At 41.4% G+C, this 21788-nt stretch overlaps 2 protein-coding genes and 1 pseudogene across 2 annotated transcripts in view; 1 reads left to right on the top strand and 2 right to left on the bottom strand.

The window, feature by feature from the left end:
* The window catches only part of Wdpcp (WD repeat containing planar cell polarity effector), a 268385-nt gene extending 266930 nt beyond the window's left edge, over window positions 1-1455 (bottom strand). Inside the window, exon 1 of the mRNA XM_051200567.1 lies at window positions 1413-1455. The gene's annotated coding sequence lies outside the window, so the exon portion shown is untranslated. The remainder of the gene's footprint in view (window positions 1-1412) is intronic.
* On the top strand, window positions 797-17973 carry Mdh1 (malate dehydrogenase 1). Its single transcript, XM_051200644.1, has 9 exons — window positions 797-865; window positions 5857-5955; window positions 6644-6740; window positions 9472-9647; window positions 11900-12022; window positions 15538-15714; window positions 16150-16263; window positions 16720-16809; window positions 17650-17973. Exons 1-9 carry the CDS (start codon window positions 863-865, stop codon window positions 17773-17775), a joined length of 1005 nt encoding a protein of 334 aa, XP_051056601.1. The 5' UTR covers window positions 797-862; the 3' UTR covers window positions 17776-17973.
* On the bottom strand, window positions 7087-8010 carry LOC127233969 (ribosome production factor 2 homolog; annotated as a pseudogene).
* Window positions 17974-21788: the final 3815 nt, after the last annotated feature.

Below are 21788 nucleotides of genomic sequence, written 5' to 3'. Positions count from 1 at the left end.
TTCTGACTTTACATTAGAAAAGTCGCACTGGCTGGCTCAAAGTGCAGGACAGTCCTCTCTCCTGAACACTGGGGCATCCGCACGCTCCTGACCCTAACAAGGGACCCGGGAGATCGTCCACAGCCGCCCGCTAGGTCCGACCCAGGTCCAGGCAACATGAGAAAGAGCCGCACCCCGTTCTGGACCCAAGATGAAGAGAAAAGCTCTCGGGGCCGAGCTCACCTGCCTCTGGCGTGGCTTCGCAGCTCCACTGGGTCTTGGTCCCCAGAGCGCTCAGGTGCGCCTGCCTTGTCGCCTAGCAACGGTGAAGCTGTCCGCTCTTCCGGATGCGTCGATTTCTCCCGCCCCTGAGAGAATGGGTTTTAAAAGGTTTGTTTCCGGGTCGAGCGAGCTTTACGCAACGTAAGGTTTCAACCTCCCTTGTTTAGCCTTGGGGGAGGATGGAGTCTCGGTGGAGCTACGGGTGCTGTAGCTCAGGGGTTTCTCCTCCCTCGAGTTAACGCCTCCCCTCCCGCCAATTGCTGAGCGCCATCAGTCAGGCGTTTCAACCTCAGCACAAACCCTCCGCTCACGGACGTCCTCCAATCCCAGAGGCTCAACCCCCGGGACTACTTTGCAGTCCGCGAAGCGAACAGAAAGAAGGGGCTTTCGGGAATTGTAGTTTCTCCCTGGAGGAATGCACGGGGATGGGCGCCACAGCCCCGCCTGATGAACTACATTTCCCAGAAAGTGCGGGGCTATGCAGCCAAACCTTTCCAGGCGAGCGTAGCGCTCACTGCCAGAGTCGGTTCCGCTGTAGAGGTGACCTGACTCCAGAAGACAGCCTTTGCAGGTGCAGAAGTCGCCCTCGCAGTTCTCAATAATGGTGAGTGTGGGCTCCTGGATCCTGCAGCTGCTCGGGCCTGTCGGCCTCTTCCTGCGCTTGACGCGCTTTAGAGAAGCAGTAATGCCGAGCGCTGTCCTTCGCGCGGTTTGCAAAACCCGACTCATCCCCGCGGACTGTCGCAGTAATCCAGTAATTGGAAAGGGGTTCGCTTCCATCTGGGGGCTCTTAAAGCTCTAGAGAAGTCGTTGTCCTGGGAGAGGCTCGTCTCAATCCTGACGCATGGCTGAGGGACAATTTTGTCATCCGACGGGGATGAGAGTTGATGGGAGGGAATGAATTGGGTCCTAACCTGTATTTTGCCCCTTAAGCTCCTGGAAGGTTAGTAGGCCTGTAGTGTTGAGTTAGGTAATGCTCTAGGTTATGACCCCAGTTTTCATGTTTCCTCCAAATCTAATTTCAAAGAAAAAAAAATGTTACTGAAAAACCTATTCTTGATCTTCTTTTGTAATGCCAGGACTCGTTAGCATCGCTAACCAATTAGCGCGGATATTCTTTGCTATTCTGCCATGTATTGCGGAATACCTACTTGGAGATCTAACGCAACCATCTTGCTGAAGCTCTAGGTCGCTGGATCTTCCTATCTTGTCCCAGCCGAAGGGGGGGGGGAGGTTGAAGGAACTCTGACGTAGGAATAATCTGCGTGCTGTTTGAAGGTGACATTAACCACCTGACTGGAATTTGCAGCCGTGCTTTGGAATTTATATTTTGAAAATAGTTTTTCTCCTTTAATCTCGAGTGTGAGAAAGTAATTTGGACGAATTGGAAATTTCGCAGAGACTGAAAAGACTTGTTTCAAAGCAAGGACAAAAACTCCCTCGACATCTATAAGAGACCCCAAGAGGACAACTACTAATTCTCGGTCATTGTTTTCTAGTTATATTGGCACATGAGTAGTTATTTAAATTATGGCTTAGGCGGTTTCTGCTGTAATGATTTTAGTCATAAAATGGGGGTAATTATCAAAGAACTTCAGACTTTAACATTTTAGATCTAAATGAAAACCTTTTTTAAATCATCTTAACCAAAACCGCGCTTAAAATACTGAAAGTTAGATTTTGAGACCCAGAATGTGAGTCTCTCAAGGTCACAGGATGTGCTTCTGGGAGCACTTACTCTTCCCATTTTACCTTGACTACATTGTACATTTAGCAAGTCACTCTGTAATGTCAGTAGCAGAAGTTACCGGAGAAGATACAAACCCATAATTGTAATATCAGATAGCTTTATTCCTCGTCGTTCAGAATATTGGAATTCTGAAGTTTAAAGGGAATTTGGAGATTATTTTATCTAATCTCAAAGCAGCCTAGCAAGGTCATCAATTTCCCAAGGTCATGTTGATCCAGAGCCCCTGTACAGTTCCAGATGATATAAGATGGTCCAGGTAGAAGAGTTCTATCGTGTTGCAGTGTGATTCAGATCTTCTTTTGTAACGCCAGGAGTCGTTAGTATAACAGGCTTTCTTGGGAAGAGTATGTGAGCAAATTGCTGACTTAGAAAAAAGCTGTTGTTCCACTCAGGGTGGTGGTGCATTCCTTAAATCACAGCTCTTAGAAGACAGATACAGGGGGAAGTCTGTGATTTCAAAACCAGCCTGCTCTACATACCGAGTTCCAGAGAGACCAATCCTGACTCATAAATAAAAGGTCTTGTTTTATAAGTCAATCAAAAGCATTTTTTATCTTTGCCACTAACCATAAGAGAATGACCTAAGAATATCTGGAGGAATCTGAATAACACTGCTTCTCTTCTGTATTACAGTAATACATGTAAACTAGAAAGTCAAAAAAGGAATGTTATTCTGTGGAATAACAGGGGAAACAAAAATTGAAGCTTTTCAACTGAATAATAGTACATTTTTAAGGCAGCCTGTATCTTCAGGAAGGTCGTTAATGCCCTGCCAAAAAAGCCGTTCCTTTTTGGATTTTGGCAGAAAGCCCAGATATCTGAGCAAAGAATAGAAACCTGCATTGGGACTGTTGCATTGTGGGAAGTCAGTGGGACTCTCCTACCCTCCTGCTTTCCAACTAAAGTCTCAGGAGAGCAATAAGAATCAAACTGGTGTTTCCTTTGCCTATTTCATCATCAGATACAAAGGTAATATGGAATTGCCCAGACAGAAGAACCCGCTAAGTAGAATCAACTGTTGATTAGTTGGGCATCATCTCTTCACTGCAGACTGATCACTGGGAACACATCTGTTCTAACCATCAACTAGACTTTCTGGAAGTTTAAACTATATAGATGTGATCAGCACTTTCTCCCTCATTTCTTTTCTTTTTTTCTCCCCAAGTCAGGTTTTCTCTTTGTAGCCTTGGCTATTCTAGAACTCTCCGTAGACTAAGCTGACCTCCCTGATGTGCACCACCACCTCCCAGCTCCCCCTTATCTCTTACCCCTGCTTGCTTTACACTGTTAAACTCAAATGGAGAGGGGGTGGTAATGGCCTTTTGCTGTTTGGTTTTGAGGCAGGGTCTCATGTAGCCCACGCTGGCCTCACTCTTGGAACTCATGACTTTCATGTACACCCCCCAGCCTAGGGTTGCAGGCATGTGCTACCATGCCTAGAAACCAGTGTAGCTTTGTTTTTGTTTTATCTCTACCCATTAGCTTTACCCTTAACATTATTCATTCAGTAAATATATGTTGAGACCTGTATGAAGAGTACAAATTTTAATCAAAGGCAAACTGCTCTCAGGGGAACAGTCTAGCTAAGTGACAGACATGTAAATATGTTACTGCAGGCTGTAGGACTCTCAGAGGAAATGTCCATGGTGTTGCTCCACCCATACACTGAAGTAAGTTTAATAAAAGATTTAGAATTTTTGACATAGCTTTGCTTATTACAGCTGAAATAAGGCCCCTCAGTTTCCAGCCTTCTCAATAAACATATATATGAATAAAGTATCTTTACTTTTTTAACGTATATTCAATTTGCTTCCAATTGTGTACATTTCAGTCTTTATGGTAGCAATATTTACATGACCCAGCTATTTCTTAAGCAAGTACCAGAGTTCTAGCTGTGCACCTATTTTTATCTATCACTTGAGATGTAGCAATGAATCAAATTCAGATTGTAGCAAGATGAAATAGACAAAGTCCCCAAAAGAGGGAACTAGGTTCTCCCTTCTCATTTCTCAATTTCAAGGAGAAAGGAAAGATGACAAGGTGAAATATAAATATATGTGCATATATATATATATATGTGTGTGTGTGTGTGTGTGTGTGTGTGTGTGTGTGCATGTGTGTGTATATACAGGTCTATAATAGTAATGGTTCCCAATAATGGCATTTCAGAACACAAGTATCGTAGAGATGTGCATAGCAGAAAGTAGCCATTTAGAATAATGTGTACTATTACTTTGGACATAAATCATGTTTTATTAAGTACATAATAATATAAATACATATTTTTTATTAAAATTGGCTTATGTAGACATTAGGTTTAATATATCTAAAGATGTGGAAAAATAGGGGAGAAATCTAGGAATCAAGGAGAATTTTCTCCATAGCTTTCTGAGGTTTTTTTCTTTGATTATATTTTTCTACTCCTATCCTGAGCATGTTTTTAAGGAAGAAATGCAAGTAAAATCTACCATGATCAAATTTATTTCTTGTAACAATTAATACTTATTTCCTGAATTTCCTTTTTGGACATTGGTGGGGACCATGTCCCTGAGTGCTGTTGGTTGCAGGCCATGCATCTTTCCACCTCAGACAGATGACTCACCTAGAGGATGCTGTTCTAAAAATAGAAAGAAACCAAATGTTTCTATGCCCAGTCAATTCAGTGGGTCAGGGGGGACCAGGGAGACACAAAGTACAAGTACAGTGCTCAGTGTTGTCAAGGAAGAGAACAGTTTATCTTGATTCTATTCTATAAATTCTCTGAGCTTAATTTAAACTTTCCATTACTCAGCCCTCATTTTGAATACAGTTGTTATTTTAGTCTGCATATCTTATTTTATTCAAAGTCTCTTAGCCTGTAGAGCTGCTCTTTTTTTTTTTTTTTTTCTATTATATAACCATTGTACTTTTTCCATGGTTTCTCTTCATTCTTTTAAAACATAATTTTCCCTTGGAATCAGATTGCCAGCTATTGCTGTTATGATTTAGTGCAATATTTAATACTAAAATTTATTATATTCCAGATACTAATAATTATCTCCTTTAAAAAAAATGTTTTAAAGGCTTGGATCAGCAAGATGGCTCAGTGGGTAAAGGGCACTTGCTGAGTTCAATCCCCAGGACCCATATAACAGAAGGAAAAAACGACCCCCACAAGTTGTAGCATGCTGTGTCAGGTATACGCCACCCAATATACTTTAAATAAATACAGTTTTTAAAATAAAGGCTTAACATTGGGAATAGTAGTGCACACCTTTAATGTCAGCACTGGGGATGTAGGGTAGAGGTAGGTGTATTTCTGTGAGTTTAAGACCAGCCTGATCTACATGAGGAGACCCTGCCTCTAAATTAAGTACAATGTTGCTTTTGCTCTTTGGGTAGTTAAGTCAAAGCAGTATTGTTTTATTAAACCTAGGTTTAACGGGAGAGTTTTAATCAGTGTTTTCCTAGTGTGCAAGATTCTAATGAGGTGGAGTCGGGATCTGTGGGGCTCCTCTGACCTGCCAGGGCTTATAATTACCTCATAATATGGATATGACATTGTGGGCCTAGTTTTTGGCAAAATGTCCCCATAGATGTGATTACATAAGTAAATCTAGTTCTGTGCTCTTTGCTCCCATTTAGTAAAAGTTAAAGAACTCTTCCCAAGTGTGCCAGTGAAAGGCACACTTGGTAAGTTGCTTGGTTCATTTGTACATGCTGCCTTTACTGAAAATAAGCCTATAAGTTAGCTTCTACGCTAGTCAGGAAGAGACTTGAAGGTCTCATGCTTGCTTTTTTAAAGCACACATTGCCTTATTAAACCTATACTTTAATAAGCTATGCTTTCGTCTTTTTCATTACAGTCGGAACCAATCAGAGTCCTTGTGACTGGAGCAGCTGGCCAGATTGCATATTCACTGTTGTACGGTATTGGAAATGGATCTGTCTTCGGTAAAGACCAGGTAGGGGCATGTCTATAAACCTTGGCATTGTAGTAAAAGAATGTTCTTAATCAAGTTCTGTATCTAGTTGCAAATGGTGACTGAGTAGGCAGTCCTAATAACTGTAATAAGACCTTTTTTGTATGTAGAAGCTAGTAAGATGTTTATAGGCTACCCTGCGGGCACTGAAAATAACTTGAAATCAAAGTTCTAACACCTGATGTGTTTACTCAGCTTAGTACAAGCAGCAGGTAATAGTCAGTGTGTCACTGATGAGAGTAACTGTAAGGGAGGGAGAGTCCTGTGAAAAACTTGTTGAATCTGGCCTTCCTCTCCACTGATGGTGTTTTGAACCAAAAATAATCAGATGAAAAATGTACCTCACAGGAAATAGGCACCCCCAAGTATGATTTCTGTACAATAAAATCCTTTTCTAAAGTATTCTTTCTCTTGGACTGCAAATAGTTGAATTTTCCCTTCATGTCAGATATTTTAGCTATCTAAAATGAAATCAATACTATAACCACTAATAAAAGCAAGCTATGGCATCTCCGTTCCAAATTATGGCTAATTAGTGGACACTAAATACATGCAAACAGCTGGGGCGGGACATTGTGTGAGCGTGAATGCCATACCCTACATGGACACTGCCGTCCCTGCTTTTGGTGCCATGCCCTACACCGATGCTGCTGTCCTTGCTCTCTGACAGCCTATCATTCTTGTGCTGCTGGATATCACCCCCATGATGAGTGTTCTGGACGGCGTCCTGATGGAACTGCAAGATTGTGCCCTGCCTCTTCTGAAAGGTGAGTAGAGGAGTAGTAGAGGAGTCAGAGAAAACAGATTATTTGGTACTTTGTATCTTACTGAAGGCTATTTTTTTTTTTTTGATCCTTATTAAAGAATGTCAATTAGAAATTGTTTCACAATTTTTTTTAACTATACTGCTTTTTTTTAATTTTAAAAACTTTAATAATTTATGTTACAGAAATATACAATGTGCTGGGTATGGTGGTGTACGCCTGTAACTGCAGCACTTGAGAGGCTGGGGCTAGCCTGGGCTACAGTGTGAGGTCTTGTCACACTCCACCCCTCTAAAACCCTCCACATAAAAACAAATTCCAAAAACGTGGCCCCGTCCGTTAGTTTCCACTAATTTCTCCTAATTCTCTTTGATTTTTTTTCCTCTGGTCTTCTGACCCTGTCTCTGCAGGTCGTTTCCTCAACCCCTTCATTTTCCTGGTCTGTAGTTTGCTTAGGTCTTGCTTCTGCATATGAATCCTTCCAAAAGTTGTACCAAAAGTATCCTGGGAGATATTCTTTCTCCTCTTTGGCTTGAGAGCTTTGGGCGTTTTCATGGACAATTTATAAAGGTCATCTGATGCTAAGTGTGTCCTCCTCAGAACCAGATCCATCGATGGTCCCATCTCTTCCAGTTCAATTCATGGTGTTCTGCAACCAGATTTCTTCAACAGCAGCTTATAGCTTTGAAAGTAAACCTTCCCGTTCAGGGCAGTAAAATGCAGAACATACCAGTCCAGCCAGTCGGACGTTGGACACTGTGGGGCCTCTGAAGAAATCACTAAGATTTTTTAATCTTCTGTAGTCTTCTGTTACATCAAAATCATCACCAGTGAATATCAACATGGGTTTTGTTCCCTCGGGGGACTTACTAGTCTTAATATCTTTTAGAGACACAAATTTCTCAATACCTAGTTCAATCATATCCAACACATGGTAGTCATACATACGACCTATTACTAGATTATTTGGCCTCTTCTTTTTATGGGAGCCAAACATGAATAAAGAACAGTCTGACTTCTTTGAAAAGAATTCCAGTGATGTCTGATCCTCAAACGGTCTTGTAATATTTTTCTTTTTATACAGAACTCCGAATGGTTTCTTCAGTGCATACACGTCTCTGAGCACTTGTGTCACGGTTGCATTGGCATTTCCCCCTTTAATCAACATGGCATTCTTGGTGTTTTCACTGACTTTTGGTTCCCTCTTCTCAAGGAATCTCTTAGCCCTTTTTGTTTTAGGTTTTACGACTTTATCCAAGGCGTCCATCGCCACGGGACCGCTTCCCCAGCCAGCACACGTGCGCCGCTCCAACTACACTACTTTTTAACATGAATACCAAGAATAAATAAGGGCAAAAGCAAGAAGCAGTCAAGCAGTCATTGGCAAGGGCTTGTTTTCTCTCACATCTACAGATAATTAGATTTAATATGTTCAAGGATTATTCCTCCAAGTTGTTTGCACTGTGCTGTTATTTGAAATCTATTTAGAAGTGATAGTCACATCCTGTAACAGAACATTTTCCTTCCCAAAGGATGTTCTCCAGGGCTGTGTGCTGCTCTAGGCATTAATTGGTCCCTCATATATGTCCCCTTTCATTTGCCAAGCACTGGGTTGAGATAGGTAAACCATTCTTGGTATTGTGTACCTTGAAAGAAAACAGGAATCTATGTCTAGTCAGGCATTTCCTAGAAGAGAGACTCTCCTGTCCAGATCATTTGGTCGTGTGGCTCTAAACTGTAGATTCTAAAGGAATACCTGGTTGTGTCAGGTTTTTTCTGCTGGCTCCTTTTCCTTAATCACAGCCCTTTCCTGTTGATTCCTTCTGCTCTCACTAATGGACCAGTGTTTCCTTGGGCTGCTATAAATGTGGCAGGGAAGGGCAGGCTTGACAAAGGATGTATGGCTGGAAAAAGAAGGCAGGTACCCTTTATTCTTCTCATGTTCCTGCCTTTGGGGACGCGGCAAACTGACTGACATGTGTTTACTGGCCTAAGACTTTACATGTAGAAATGCTGACTCTTGCCATGGTCTTTTTAATACACTCAAAGGAAAGCAGCATTGCATGCTCCTTGATTTAAAAAAAAAAAAAAAAAAAAAAAAAAGTTATATGTGTTTGTCAGATTTACAATGTGGCATTCTAGTTGAACCCTGGACCGACCTCCCTATCTTATCATAGTGGCACTAATTTCCTTATACCTTAGTTCTTCATCTGTGAAATGTGAAGATTATGTTTGGTAGAATACAATCCTTAGCATTATTCCTGGTACAATATGCCCCAGTAAACATTTTTTAATCTTAAACCTTGTAGTTGGTATCTTAAACCTTGAAGTGATTACAATCTGAAGGTAGGTGAATTGGTTTCTCTTTTGTGTTATCTGTGGTACTAAATGAAAAAAACAAATGCTGTTTCCAAAGGCTCTTTATCCTACATAATTATGTAACTGATAAAAGCTATAGAGCTATTTTAATTGAGGTAATTATTGATGTAAGAAATACAAAATAATTGCTGAATTTCTCCTGTGTTCTTACAGGGGCTAAATGGTATGTATGTATGTATGTATGTATGTATGTATGTATGTATGTGTATACACACATATCTCCTCTGAAAAGTCTAGCAATGTGAACTATAAAAACAAACATTTACCACAGTTTATAAAAGAATAAGTATATCCAATATGAAAAGGAAAATTTGGGCATTTAAATAACTCTGTATGTTTTTTGCCATGTCCACAGATATCATTGCAACAGACAAAGAAGAGGTTGCCTTCAAAGACCTGGATGTGGCTGTCCTTGTGGGCTCCATGCCAAGAAGGGAAGGCATGGAGAGGAAAGACCTACTGAAAGCAAATGTCAAAATCTTTAAAGCCCAGGGTGCTGCCTTGGACAAATATGCCAAGAAATCAGTTAAGGTAACTAGCAGCATATTTTACTGGGCATCTTTCTGTCTGTCTGTCTTTCTGTTTTGTTTTGTTTTTATTGTGGATGGATGGATTTTTTTATTGTTGTTGTTTTTCCAGACAGGGTTTCTCTGTGAAACAGTCCTGGCTGTTCTGGAACTTACTCTGTAGACCAGGCTGGCCTTGAACTCACAGAGAGTCTCAGGGCAGTTTTTCTTATTTGCATTTTCAAACTTGTCTTTTTGATGTTTAAATGCCAGAAGACTGTTGTGTTTGTTTCCAGTTTATACAAAGGTTGCTGAGAAGACACTTTCCTTGTGCCTGTGCTGTGGGAACTTACTGAGAACTTTAGATGCATGTGTGTGTTTTGGAAGATGGCAGCTAAATGCCTTTTGTTCTCAGTCACAGGAAATGCAGCTTCTGAGTGTTCATATCTCCCAGATAGAATTGTCACAGTTCGTCTCTTGAACTGGCTTGGCATGACTCCCTCTTCTATCTCCGTAGGTATTTGTATTCATTATAAATTTGGGTTAATTTTCCAAAACCACTCTTGGGTCTTTGTTGTTTTTCTGAGATGGTCTCTGGTTGTCCTTGAACTCACATTGTAGGCCAGACTAGAATCGAACTCACAGAGATCCACCTGCCTGTGCCTCCTGAGTGCTGGGATCATTGGCATGTGCAACCACCACCCAGCTCCAAAACCGTTTTTTAGGAGTTACCTACTTTTTATTTATTTATTTTTTTTATTTTACATGTCAATCCCAGTTCCCTCTTCCTTCCTCCCTCTTACCCTCTCTGCCCCCTCACATGCACCCTGACCATCCTCCCCTCCCATCCTCCCTCCCCAATTCCACATGTAGGGCAATGCCATCCAGGTGGGGTCATGTAGATCTGTCAAGTCATTTGAAGTAGGGACTAGGACTTCTCTCCTGTCTCTAGGTTAAGGCAGTATCCCTCCATGGGGAATGTGTCCGCAAGGTCCTTTTGTGCACCAGGAATACATCCTTGTTCTACTGTCTGAGGTCCCTTAGACTGCTCAGTCCTTCTGGCTGAGACCCATATTCAGGGGATCTGAGTCAGTCCCATGCTGGATTCCCAGCTATCAGTCTGGGGGCCGTTAACTCCTCCTTGTTCAGGTCAGCTGTCTCTATGTGTTTCTGAAACCTGGTCTTGTCCTCTCCCTCTGCATCTGGATTCTAGTTCGACTAGTGTTTATGTATGGGTGTTTGCCTCTGTTTCCAACAGGTACTAGATGAGGGCTCCATGGTGGTGGATAAGTTAGTTGTTGATCTCACTATCCGGGAAGGGCATTTATGGTAGCCTTTCCACGGTTGTTCAAATTGTTAGTTGGCAGCAGTCTTGTAGGTCTCTAGACCTTTCTTTAGGTTCAGTTTTCTCTTCAAACCAATAATGGCTCTCTCTTTTATGTTCTCTCTCTCTCCTATAATATGTCATAGTTACCTACAGTTTTGCTTTCTGGAAATTTCTTTTTAAATATTTATCTTTTCTCTGTAATCATTAACAAAAAATAAAAAATATTAGGAACACACAGATCTCTTGGTAAGAGTACAGAGGTATTCAGACTGCAAAATCTGGCCTATTTGGGATTTACATTTCTGTTTACATGGTAATTTCACCTCTGCAAACAAAGAAGTCTTTGTTGTGGGAAATATTCACATACTCAGAGGCAATTAGTGCTCACAGGAGCCAAAAAAAGATGTATGTGTATCTTTGATTTATTAGATTTAGAGGTTTGAAGACATTCCATATTTTGACAAATAGTCCAGGTAATTCTGATGAAACCAGTTTAAGAGACACTTAATTCACAAAGAAAATTTGATTTCCTAAAAAACACTTTAAAAATTTTTTTATGGTCGGCAATGGTGGTATACACCTTTAGTCCCATCACTCAAGAGTCAGAGGCAGGTGGATATCTGTGAGTTTGAGGCCAGCCTGATCTACACAGAGGGTTCCTAGACAACCAGGGCTACATAGAGAAATCCTGTCTAAAAAAAAAAAAAAAAAATGATTCAAACTATGAGATGACACTTTAGATTTCTTGCTTTTAATGGTAAATAGATGAATGACCTGTCTCCATAGTAAAACATAGAGATGTGTCCCTTAGGTTGTAGATTTTGCCAGCTGGGAACTGACATGTATGTATGTCATAGAAATCTGATTTATAGGTGCCTGTTAGACATGTTTAGTCCAGTTCTAAGACAGGTGTGTGGACCGTGTGTCTTTGTGCCCCCCCACCCACCCAGGTCATTGTTGTGGGGAACCCAGCCAACACAAACTGCCTGACCGCCTCCAAGTCAGCCCCGTCGATCCCCAAGGAGAACTTCAGTTGCCTGACTCGCTTGGACCACAACCGAGCAAAATCTCAGGTAAGAAAAATGGCTTTTAAAACTTGGCTTTGAAGCCTTTTTCTTGTTTTAAATTTTAAAATAATTAAATTTTGGTTTGTGTGTTTGTTGCTTTTGTTGAGCAGAAAAGCTATTACTCTGTTTAAGTTAAAAGTTGGAGAATCTTTGAATTTTATTCTCTAAAGACCATAGGCTGGCCTTCCTCCTTACTTTATCTTAATCGTTTCACCAATTGTGAACTAATTTTGTGTGTGTGTGTGTGTGTGTGTGTGTGTATCAGCTATAACTGACGTGTGTGTATACCAGTTATAATTCAATACAGTTGCTAATGTTGCCTTGTTATAATTAGTTGCAAGGCAGGCCATACCAGTGAGAACCAGTTGGTGCCTAGCCCAGCTGTAATCAGAGAGGCTTCACCCAGCAGCTGGTGGAAACAAATGCAGGCCCACAGCCAAACGTTGGGCAGAGCTCTGGGAAGGAGAGGGGAGTGTAGGGTCCTGTGGAGTTAAGAGCACCACAAGAAATCCCATAGAACCAACAACCAGGGAGCCTGCATGGGACAGGCCTAGGCCCTCTGCAGATGTGACAGCTGTGTAATTTGATCTTCACATGAGACTCCACAGTGAGAGCAGGTGTTCTCTGACTCCATTGCCTGCTTTGGGGACTCTTTCCTCCTACCAGATTGCCTCCTCCAGCCTTAACAGAAGAGGAAGGCCTAGTCTCACTGCAACTTGATAAACCATGACTGGCTGGTATCCGTGAAGAAGGAGTGGGTGGGGGGAAGAGGGGAGAACTGGGACTACAGGAGGGAGGGACTTTGGTTGGGTTGTTAAAACAAAACAAAACACAAAGTTACAAATGAAATAACACATGGCACATAATTTAGTTTAATCATGTCCTATGTGAACCTTATGAAACAAAAGATTTTAGTGATGTTTATGCTCCATTTTTTCTCTGCAGCAGTCAAAATTAGATTTTAATTTTAGATTTAATATTCAATATTAATCTTTTAAAATATTGTAATGCAATTATTAAAATTATCAAGTTATTCCCTCTTGGAGACTTAGATAAGATGTCAAAGGGTCAGTTACTAGGATATCAATAACAGCTTTTTAAAACATTGGGAGCTAAGTTGCTTATTCAGGCTAGCTTCTGCAGCTTTCTCTGTTCCTAAGTTATGATGAAGTTGGAGTTCCTTTTCTATAGCACTGCTGTGTCCAACCTTCTTCAGCCACCTGTCTCTGCTTCGGTATAGTTCTGTGGGAGTTGTGCTATTTATTATGTTAGTTTTTAGAGAATTATTTTTTAAATAGAAAATGATATGAGTTTAAAGTGGAAAAAAACATTTACACTAAGAGTTGACTCCTTCAAAAGCTCTGAAATATCCAATAAAGTAATTTACATTTGTTAGCTTTACTACAAGATTGATGCTTTGTATGTCGCTTTTAACTGTGGTGGTAACTGTGAGAGGCTTTTATTGTACTTGTTTCACAGCTAAGAAACTTGAGACCCAGAGAGATCAGGGAGACTGCCCAGTTACAGAACTAACAAATGATGGAGCCTTCTATATTTACCTAGATATAAACAAAACCCTTGCATGTATTATATACAGCGGTATTAAGTAAACTAAATACATTTTACTAGTCCTTGCCATGATAGTATTACATAATAAAACACAGTAAAGATTTGCTGCTATTATTGTTTTTATTATGAAGAGTTAAAAAGCCTAAAGTTCAAAGGCTCATACCATAAATATCTTCTCCAACTTCGCAGTTAACTTAGACAGTTATTAAATATTTGATGAGATGCTTTGGGCTGTAGGCAGTGTGGTGACTGGGGAGGGGTAGGATCCAGATGGAGGACAATTTGACATGAAGGACAGTTATAAGGGAAGAGAGATTTGCTGCACTTGTAGAAGTGGGCTGACCTTACTTAGTTCCAAAGGGAAATGGGTGAAATGATGCTGACAAGCCACCTCCATCATCTGATTTAGTAGAAGCAGAAGTTGGACTGTTTTGCTTCCCCAAGTATCACAGAATGGCACTTTGTCCCAGTCCATGAAACAGTTTCTCTTGTTGGGGCAAAAGTCATGAATGAACTAAGAGTGAAATTTTCATGGTGCATCATGTTTGTCACACAGTCTGTTACTCACAAGCCCTTGGCTAGGTGGTTTCAGTCTGGCACACTGAGAAAGAGCCATCAGAAACTTCTGAAGTATTTTCTTCCTGTTAGAGACGATGCTATTCCAAATAAGAAGTAATTAAGTCCAACAATTCATGAATTGTGACAAGCCCTCCATGATTTGTTCAAAACCTCAAAGCTTTAGTTACCTACTGACTGATTTGTCACCTGTAAACTCTCTGTGTATGTGAATCACTGCACTAGATGTATGTACACACAAGATGATTTGACAGTGCATTGCTGTCAGGGAGAAGAAAATCACAAGGACTGGAGAATTAGTCAACAATTTAACAGATCTGTATGACAGACTTGAAAGTTTGCCTAAGGAAGCAAAAAGTATTATCCGTTGTTTGTATTAATTTCACTAGTTCTGACATGACTGACATTCAAAAGCAACATCTGCTGGGCACAGAACTTCTGTCCTTTGTTGCCCAGAGGACTATTAGCTCAAGAGATCAGAGGAGTAAGAGACCAAAGGTACATAACAAACAAAGTAAGGGCCCTAAGGGGCCTGCAGTGAAGAGAAGCCTGCAGGCAGATGACCTTGTTTTTGAATAGTTAAAGCTGATGTTAAAGGGTCAAGAGCTCTTAAGTTCTTAGTATAGTCAGGGTTTTTACCCAAAGTATAAATATTAGTGCAACTATTCATAAATTTATTAATATTTTGTTATAAAAAGAGTACACAAACAGATTTTGTTTAGCTATAGGATAGTGCAAATGCTGTGTATTTAAAGTATGCTAAGCTGTATTCATTGTGTTCTGTGTCTTAAATGCATCTCAGCTTAGAATATTTCCCACTTCTGATAAATTTATTAGAATGTGACCATTCTGTCATAAGTCCCAACTGAAGCCTCCTCATTTTGGTCCTCAAATCTATAACATAGGGACAGTCACAGTTTGGTAGTATGAGCCCCTTCTTATACCAGTATCTCTAATTGAGATTAATTGAAAATTAATTTGTATATTGTGTGTAACAAACATTTCACCAAAATAGGATGAATATACTAAAAGTATCTGACCCCAATTGATAAGCTGGCCTCCCAGACATGCAATAATGGAACAAAGTTCATATTCATGTGTTAAGGAGCTGTTGATCAATGTTTTTTAACTTGCTATGCTGATGATCTAATCACAAATTACAGGGTGCTCTCTACTCTGAGCTGTTCTACACTGTAATGCTTCAAAAGAGTTCATAGTTGTTGACACCAAATTTGCCTTTTTTCAAATCCATGTAGGTTGTATTTTCTAACGTTTCAGAAACTTTTTTCCTTTACTTAGGAGCATCTGTCAAACAAGTCACAATTTTCAATAAAAATCAATTATCTAACTGGTGTGTTTGTTTTAAATTGGACTAGATTGCTCTTAAACTCGGTGTAACTGCTGATGATGTAAAGAATGTCATTATCTGGGGAAATCACTCATCCACTCAGTATCCAGATGTCAATCATGCTAAGGTGAAATTGCAAGGAAAGGAAGTTGGTGTGTATGAAGCCCTAAAAGATGACAGCTGGCTCAAGGGAGAGTTCATCACGGTAAGAAGAGCCTGAGCCCTCTGAGCAGTCAGTCAGGGACAGACAAACCACACTGCCGAGCTGAGTGTCTGGCCAGGGGCCTTGAGTGACCCTTGAGGACAGCTGGTGTGTCACAGCTGCTCTTCAGACTGTATGTGTTCTTTTGGGTCATGCAAAAAAGGCAGTTATCATCTAGTTTTGTTTACACCAAGATCTGTTCTCTGGGTTTGTCACGTATTCTATAGAATGTCTACTTTTTTTTTTTTTTTTTTTTTTTTTTTTTTTTTTAACCAAAAAGGGCTGGTGCTTATAACTGAATTAGAATAGTAAGATTAACACTAGAGGAAACTCAGTAAGCTATGGTTACAGTGACCTTTCACTGAAGGGCAAATGTGGGACTGATGAGAATGTTGCTGTCATTCTGGGATAACACTGTCTCTCTGTGCCCTCACCCAGACTGTGCAGCAGCGTGGTGCTGCTGTCATCAAGGCTCGGAAACTGTCCAGTGCAATGTCTGCAGCAAAAGCCATCTCTGACCACATCAGAGACATCTGGTTTGGAACCCCAGAGGTGAGGCTTCCAGTTTTGTCCTAGAATATAAAAAGAGCATTTGTGCCACTTCACATCATTTCCTTGATGTTACTTAACCTTCCTAAGCAGTTAGGAGTGCTTGCTTCTCTTATAATAGAGGACCCAAGTTCGTCCCCAGAACCCATGTCAGGAAGCTCACGACCACCTGTAACTCCAGCTCCAAGGAACCTGTGCACACACGTGCATGCACAGATACATACATACACATAAAATAAAAAATGTTTAATCTTAGAAAAAGAAAATAAGAGTGATGAAGCTATGACCTACTTGGCACATGATCTGGAAGAGTGGATAAGGTGTGTCAGAGCCAGCCTTGCTGTGGCTCCTCGAACAGTAGTAGACACGCAGTCAAGGAAGTCACCTGATTTCGTTGTAGTTTGTTATTGGTTGTGTAACCCAATCTGTGTGAGCCATGATAGTGTAAATCTTTTTCAGGGAGAGTTCGTGTCAATGGGCGTTATCTCTGATGGCAACTCGTATGGTGTTCCCGATGACCTTCTCTACTCGTTCCCTGTCGTGATCAAGGTGAGATGACATGAAAGAGGAGGGCCCGAGCACATACACACACATATATGTGTGTGTGTGTGTGTGTATTAATGTAATATATATGTATGTGTTTATGTATACATATGTATATATCCCTAAAGTAGATATTCCTTTCTATTGCCAAGTCACTAATTAAATGCTAAAATTAATCTGGAAGCATGATTCAACTCTTGCTACTAAACACTTTGGTATTACAATAACTATGGTGTCCATAAAGAGAATCTTATTTTCTCATAAACTCACAGAGTACTAGAACATTGTTCTTTATTATAATCATGGTGTACTTCATTATAAACTCAATGAGTCTTAAACCCAAGTGTTGTGATATTCATAGCTTTGGGATTGACCTGAGGGAATGAGGAAATCACAGACATATTCAGAAAGCTGGGATTGCAAGGGTCAGGCACCCTGATGAAATCATGCCTGCAGTATCCCAGAAACTCAGACCCTTTATTATATACAGCTGAACAAGAGGCAGATTGCTAATGTAAGAGGTCTCTGTAGGGGAGCATTCATGCAGAAGGAGGAAGCTGTGTTTGAGGTGGCTGATACTTTTTGCATACGCTGTCAATATTGCTGCTAGGACCAGAGGACGGTCTATAACTATGAGTTGGGTTCTATGCCATGTGTTCTGGAACAGCTCTAGCCTAGTATGTAGGAGACTGGCTGGGTTTTTAAAAGTGGACTCTGTTTTTTGACTAGCTCATTAGAGTTAAGACTTTAAATTGATTGTGCTTTGAGATGTCACTTGAAGCTAGGCTGTCCCTTGCTGAAAGGTCACTTTGACTAACTGAATCTCTTGCAATTGTTCTCTGACAGAATAAGTCCTGGAAGTTCGTTGAAGGCCTCCCTATTAATGACTTCTCACGCGAGAAAATGGACCTTACTGCAAAGGAACTGGCAGAAGAAAAAGAAACTGCTTTTGAATTTCTCTCCTCTGCATGACTAGACAACCATGTTGATGTCAGTAAATACTCCAAAGCTGAGGAATCCAAATGTCGTCTTTGAGCCTAGTCCCCAACAGTAATAATGCTATACTCAAATTGTGAACAGCTGCGTATTTTAAATATCATGTGCATTGTGGTAGAGATCTGTGAAAGTCTATCATGCTTTTAGTGCTGATCCAAATAAAAGTATGTTCAAGTGGAAGGGTCTCAGCCTCTTTCTAGCTGATACTTAGTAACTTCAGAAAACCAGTTTGCCCCAATACTCTTGTGTTTCAGAGATGTCATTACTTAAAATGAGTCATTTATTTTTAAATCTTTAAAGGTTGGTTTGGTTTTGCTGATAATTGGTTTTAAAATTAGGCGTAAGAAGATTGCAGATAATATTCTATCTTATATTCTTTATAGCAGAATACAGGATTATTACTATTTCATGGTCAATAAATGCCACAATATTAATGTTTGTGATCTAAAATTATTGGAGATAAAATACTAAGAGAGTTGGTTTTGAGGCAGTGAGGCATGAGAACATAATATGTTACCTTTTCATCATTGTGCTTATTACCAGTGAAGGTGTGGGAAGTACACTATGTCAGAAACAAATGAACACTCCTGGTCTTTCCTCAGTGTTAAATTTATTGAATAACAACTGACAAGGCATGACAGTTTCATTGACAGCAGTTTGCCCCAATACCCCAGCTATTGTGGATCCACCCACCTCCAGCCAAGGAGAACATGAGTTTTTTATTGTCATCTTAATAACCTAGCTGGGTTAGGTTACAGCTTACTCCTTAAAGACAGTGATCACTCTAGGAAATGAGATCATCCCGCCCTTACCCCCAACCCTCTCCCTGGTACAGGGTTAAGATAGCTGTCTATGCTGGGCTAACAGCTCTTTAACTTATGGTCCCCATGCACTTTGTCGTGTATGCTATCCCCTATTAAATCACAGTGTAGAGCTCCCCCTGTGTGTATGCTATCCCACATTAAATCACAGTATAGAGCTCCCCCTGCGTGTATGCTATCCCACATTAAATCACAGTGTAGAGCTCCCCCTGCGTGTATGCTATCCCACATTAAATCACAGTATAGAGCTCCCCCTGCGTGTATGCTATCCCACATTAAATCACAGTGTAGAGCTCCCCCTGCGTGTATGCTATCCCCTATTAAATCACAGTATAGAGCTCCCCCTGCGTGTATGCTATCCCACATTAAATCACAGTGTAGAACTCCCCCTGCGTGTATGCTATCCCACATTAAATCACAGTATAGAGCTCCCCCTGCGTGTATGCTATCCCATATTAAATCACAGTATAGAGCTCCCCCTGCGTGTATGCTATCCCCTATTAAATCACAGTGTAGAGCTCCCCCTGCGTGTATGCTATCCCCTATTAAATCACAGTGTAGAGCTCCCCCTGCGTGTATGCTATCCCACATTAAATCACAGTATAGAGCTCCCCCTGCGTGTATGCTATCCCACATTAAATCACAGTATAGAGCTCCCCCTGCGTGTATGCTATCCCACATTAAATCACAGTGTAGAGCTCCCCCTGCGTGTATGCTATCCCCTATTAAATCACAGTATAGAGCTCCCCCTGCGTGTATGCTATCCCCTATTAAATCACAGTATAGAGCTCCCCCTGCGTGTATGCTATCCCACATTAAATCACAGTGTAGAGCTCCCCTTGCGTGTATGCTATCCCACATTAAATCACAGTGTAGAGCTCCCCCTGCGTGTATGCTATCCCCTATTAAATCACAGTGTAGAGCTCCCCCTGCGTGTATGCTATCCCACATTAAATCACAGTATAGAGCTCCCCCTGCGCGTATGCTATCCCACATTAAATCACAGTGTAGAACTCCCCCTGCGTGTATGCTATCCCCTATTAAATCACAGTGTAGAGCTCCCCCTGCATGTATGCTATCCCACATTAAATCACAGTATAGAGCTCCCCCTGTGTGTATGCTATCCCACATTAAATCACAGTATAGAGCTCCCCCTGCGTGTATGCTATCCCACATTAAATCACAGTATAGAGCTCCCCCTGCGTGTATGCTATCCCACATTAAATCACAGTATAGAGCTCCCCCTGCGTGTATGCTATCCCCTATTAAATCACAGTGTAGAGCTCCCCCTGCATGTATGCTATCCCACATTAAATCACAGTGTAGAGCTCCCCCTGCGTGTATGCTATCCCATATTAAATCACAGTGTAGAGCTCCCCCTGTGTGTATGCTATCCCATATTAAATCACAGTGTAGAACTCCCCCTGCGTGTATGCTATCCCATATTAAATCACAGTATAGAGCTCCCCCTGCGTGTATGCTATCCCACATTAAATCACAGTGTAGAACTCCCCCTGCGTGTATGCTATCCCATATTAAATCACAGTATAGAGCTCCCCCTGCGTGTATGCTATCCCATATTAAATCACAGTGTAGAACTCCCCCTGCCCCTGAAAACTGACAGACATCAGATTTGTTCATGGGGTTTCTCTGCAGACTGGCCTCCCCACCTCCCTTGCCATCCGTTCATGGCAGCTGTCTGTATCGCCACGTTTACAGGGGAGCCTCTCTTCCTTTAAGGCCCCATTACCCTGTTCTTGACATTCTGTTTCTGATTGCTCTCCTAGCTGAAGGTCAGTGGAAGGTCTTCAAGCCCTGTCTCCTAATACACCTCACTGCCAAGGGTAATCATATGTATCCACTCTCTTCAGGAACAAACCACTTAGCACTCTCAGATCCCACATTACACATCACACAGGGAGTGTATCTATACATTGTAAAGAGAATTTGCAGAACGGCTTTAAATATAAAGGCAAGACATTTTGAAGACTTCAAATAGGTCTGGGAAGCCAACATTAAGACAATGAACAAAATGGAGCTTGAGAAAGGCTACAATGGCAGTCACCACAGGAGGTCACTGGTGTGAAAGCAAAGCTCGGAGTCCAACTGCAGAGGCAAAGGAGCAGGAGTGGGTCCTGATGAAGGGGTGGACCAACAGATGGACAGCGGTCCACATAAGCAAGCAGGACAGCAGTGGGCAATGAAGTGTGCTGTTTCAGTAGCAGATATGGAGCCAAGCTGAAGCCTCCAGGGTTAACTACAGGTGTCAGGTGACAGGCTAGTGAGAGCCATCTTCATTGCAGTGCTGCAGGTGTCCACTTGCTTATGTGGTTCAGGTGAGAGTTACTCCAGTCCCTTGGTCTGGTCTGCTTGATAAGTTTCTGGGCATGGATTCCCTGACACAGTTGTAACACACCCATGTGCCTCTAAGCCTCCATTCACCCCAATAAATGGCTGGTCCCCTTTCCTCTCCCAGGAATATCATTCATCAGTCTGCCATGTGTTCAGTTCTGGCTAGATGGTGCCATTCATGTGTCCACCGATTGCAAAGTTATCCTTCATCCTCGGAACAGTGTCAAAGGCACTTGTGAAATGGAGTCTGGAAGGCAATGCACAGCTTGCAAAATCACCACTTGAAACAATATGGAGTGGCTTACGGTAGGGCATAGCCTGATCTCAACAAAAGATTACTTAGGCACTGGAGAAATGGCTCATCAGTTAAGAGTACTTGTGCTCTTGCAGAGGACCTCGGTTCAATTCACAGTACCCACATAGTGGCTCACAACTATCCATAACCCCAGTTCCAAGGGCTCTAATAATATTAGAATGATACACATACGAGCATGCAGGCAAAATATCCATAAAGGAAAATAATCCTAAAACGATTGATTATACACAGTTTCCATATTGCATGGTTCCATTCTCTATAAATTAGGAACTTCTGTCCTGAAACAAGGAGCCTAGGTGCTCATCCCCCCAAACCCCTCAATTGTTGGACAGGACACAGAGAATGTAATTCCCCACCACCTCAACTTTGTTCCCAGCGAAGGGTACTAGCAATCATGGATAGTCCCCAGAAAGAAACACAAGTATCATCTGTTAAGAGTACAAGAAAGCCAAAACAGTAACGATACCTACTCACGAAATCATCTAGCCATAATGAGGTCT

The sequence above is a fragment of the Phodopus roborovskii genome, unplaced genomic scaffold (assembly GCF_943737965.1).
Source record: "Phodopus roborovskii unplaced genomic scaffold, PHOROB, whole genome shotgun sequence".
In the NCBI taxonomy this organism is placed as follows: Eukaryota; Metazoa; Chordata; class Mammalia; order Rodentia; family Cricetidae; genus Phodopus; species Phodopus roborovskii.
The sequence above is the reverse complement of the archived record's forward strand: the minus strand, read 5'-3'. Positions and strand labels throughout refer to the sequence as shown.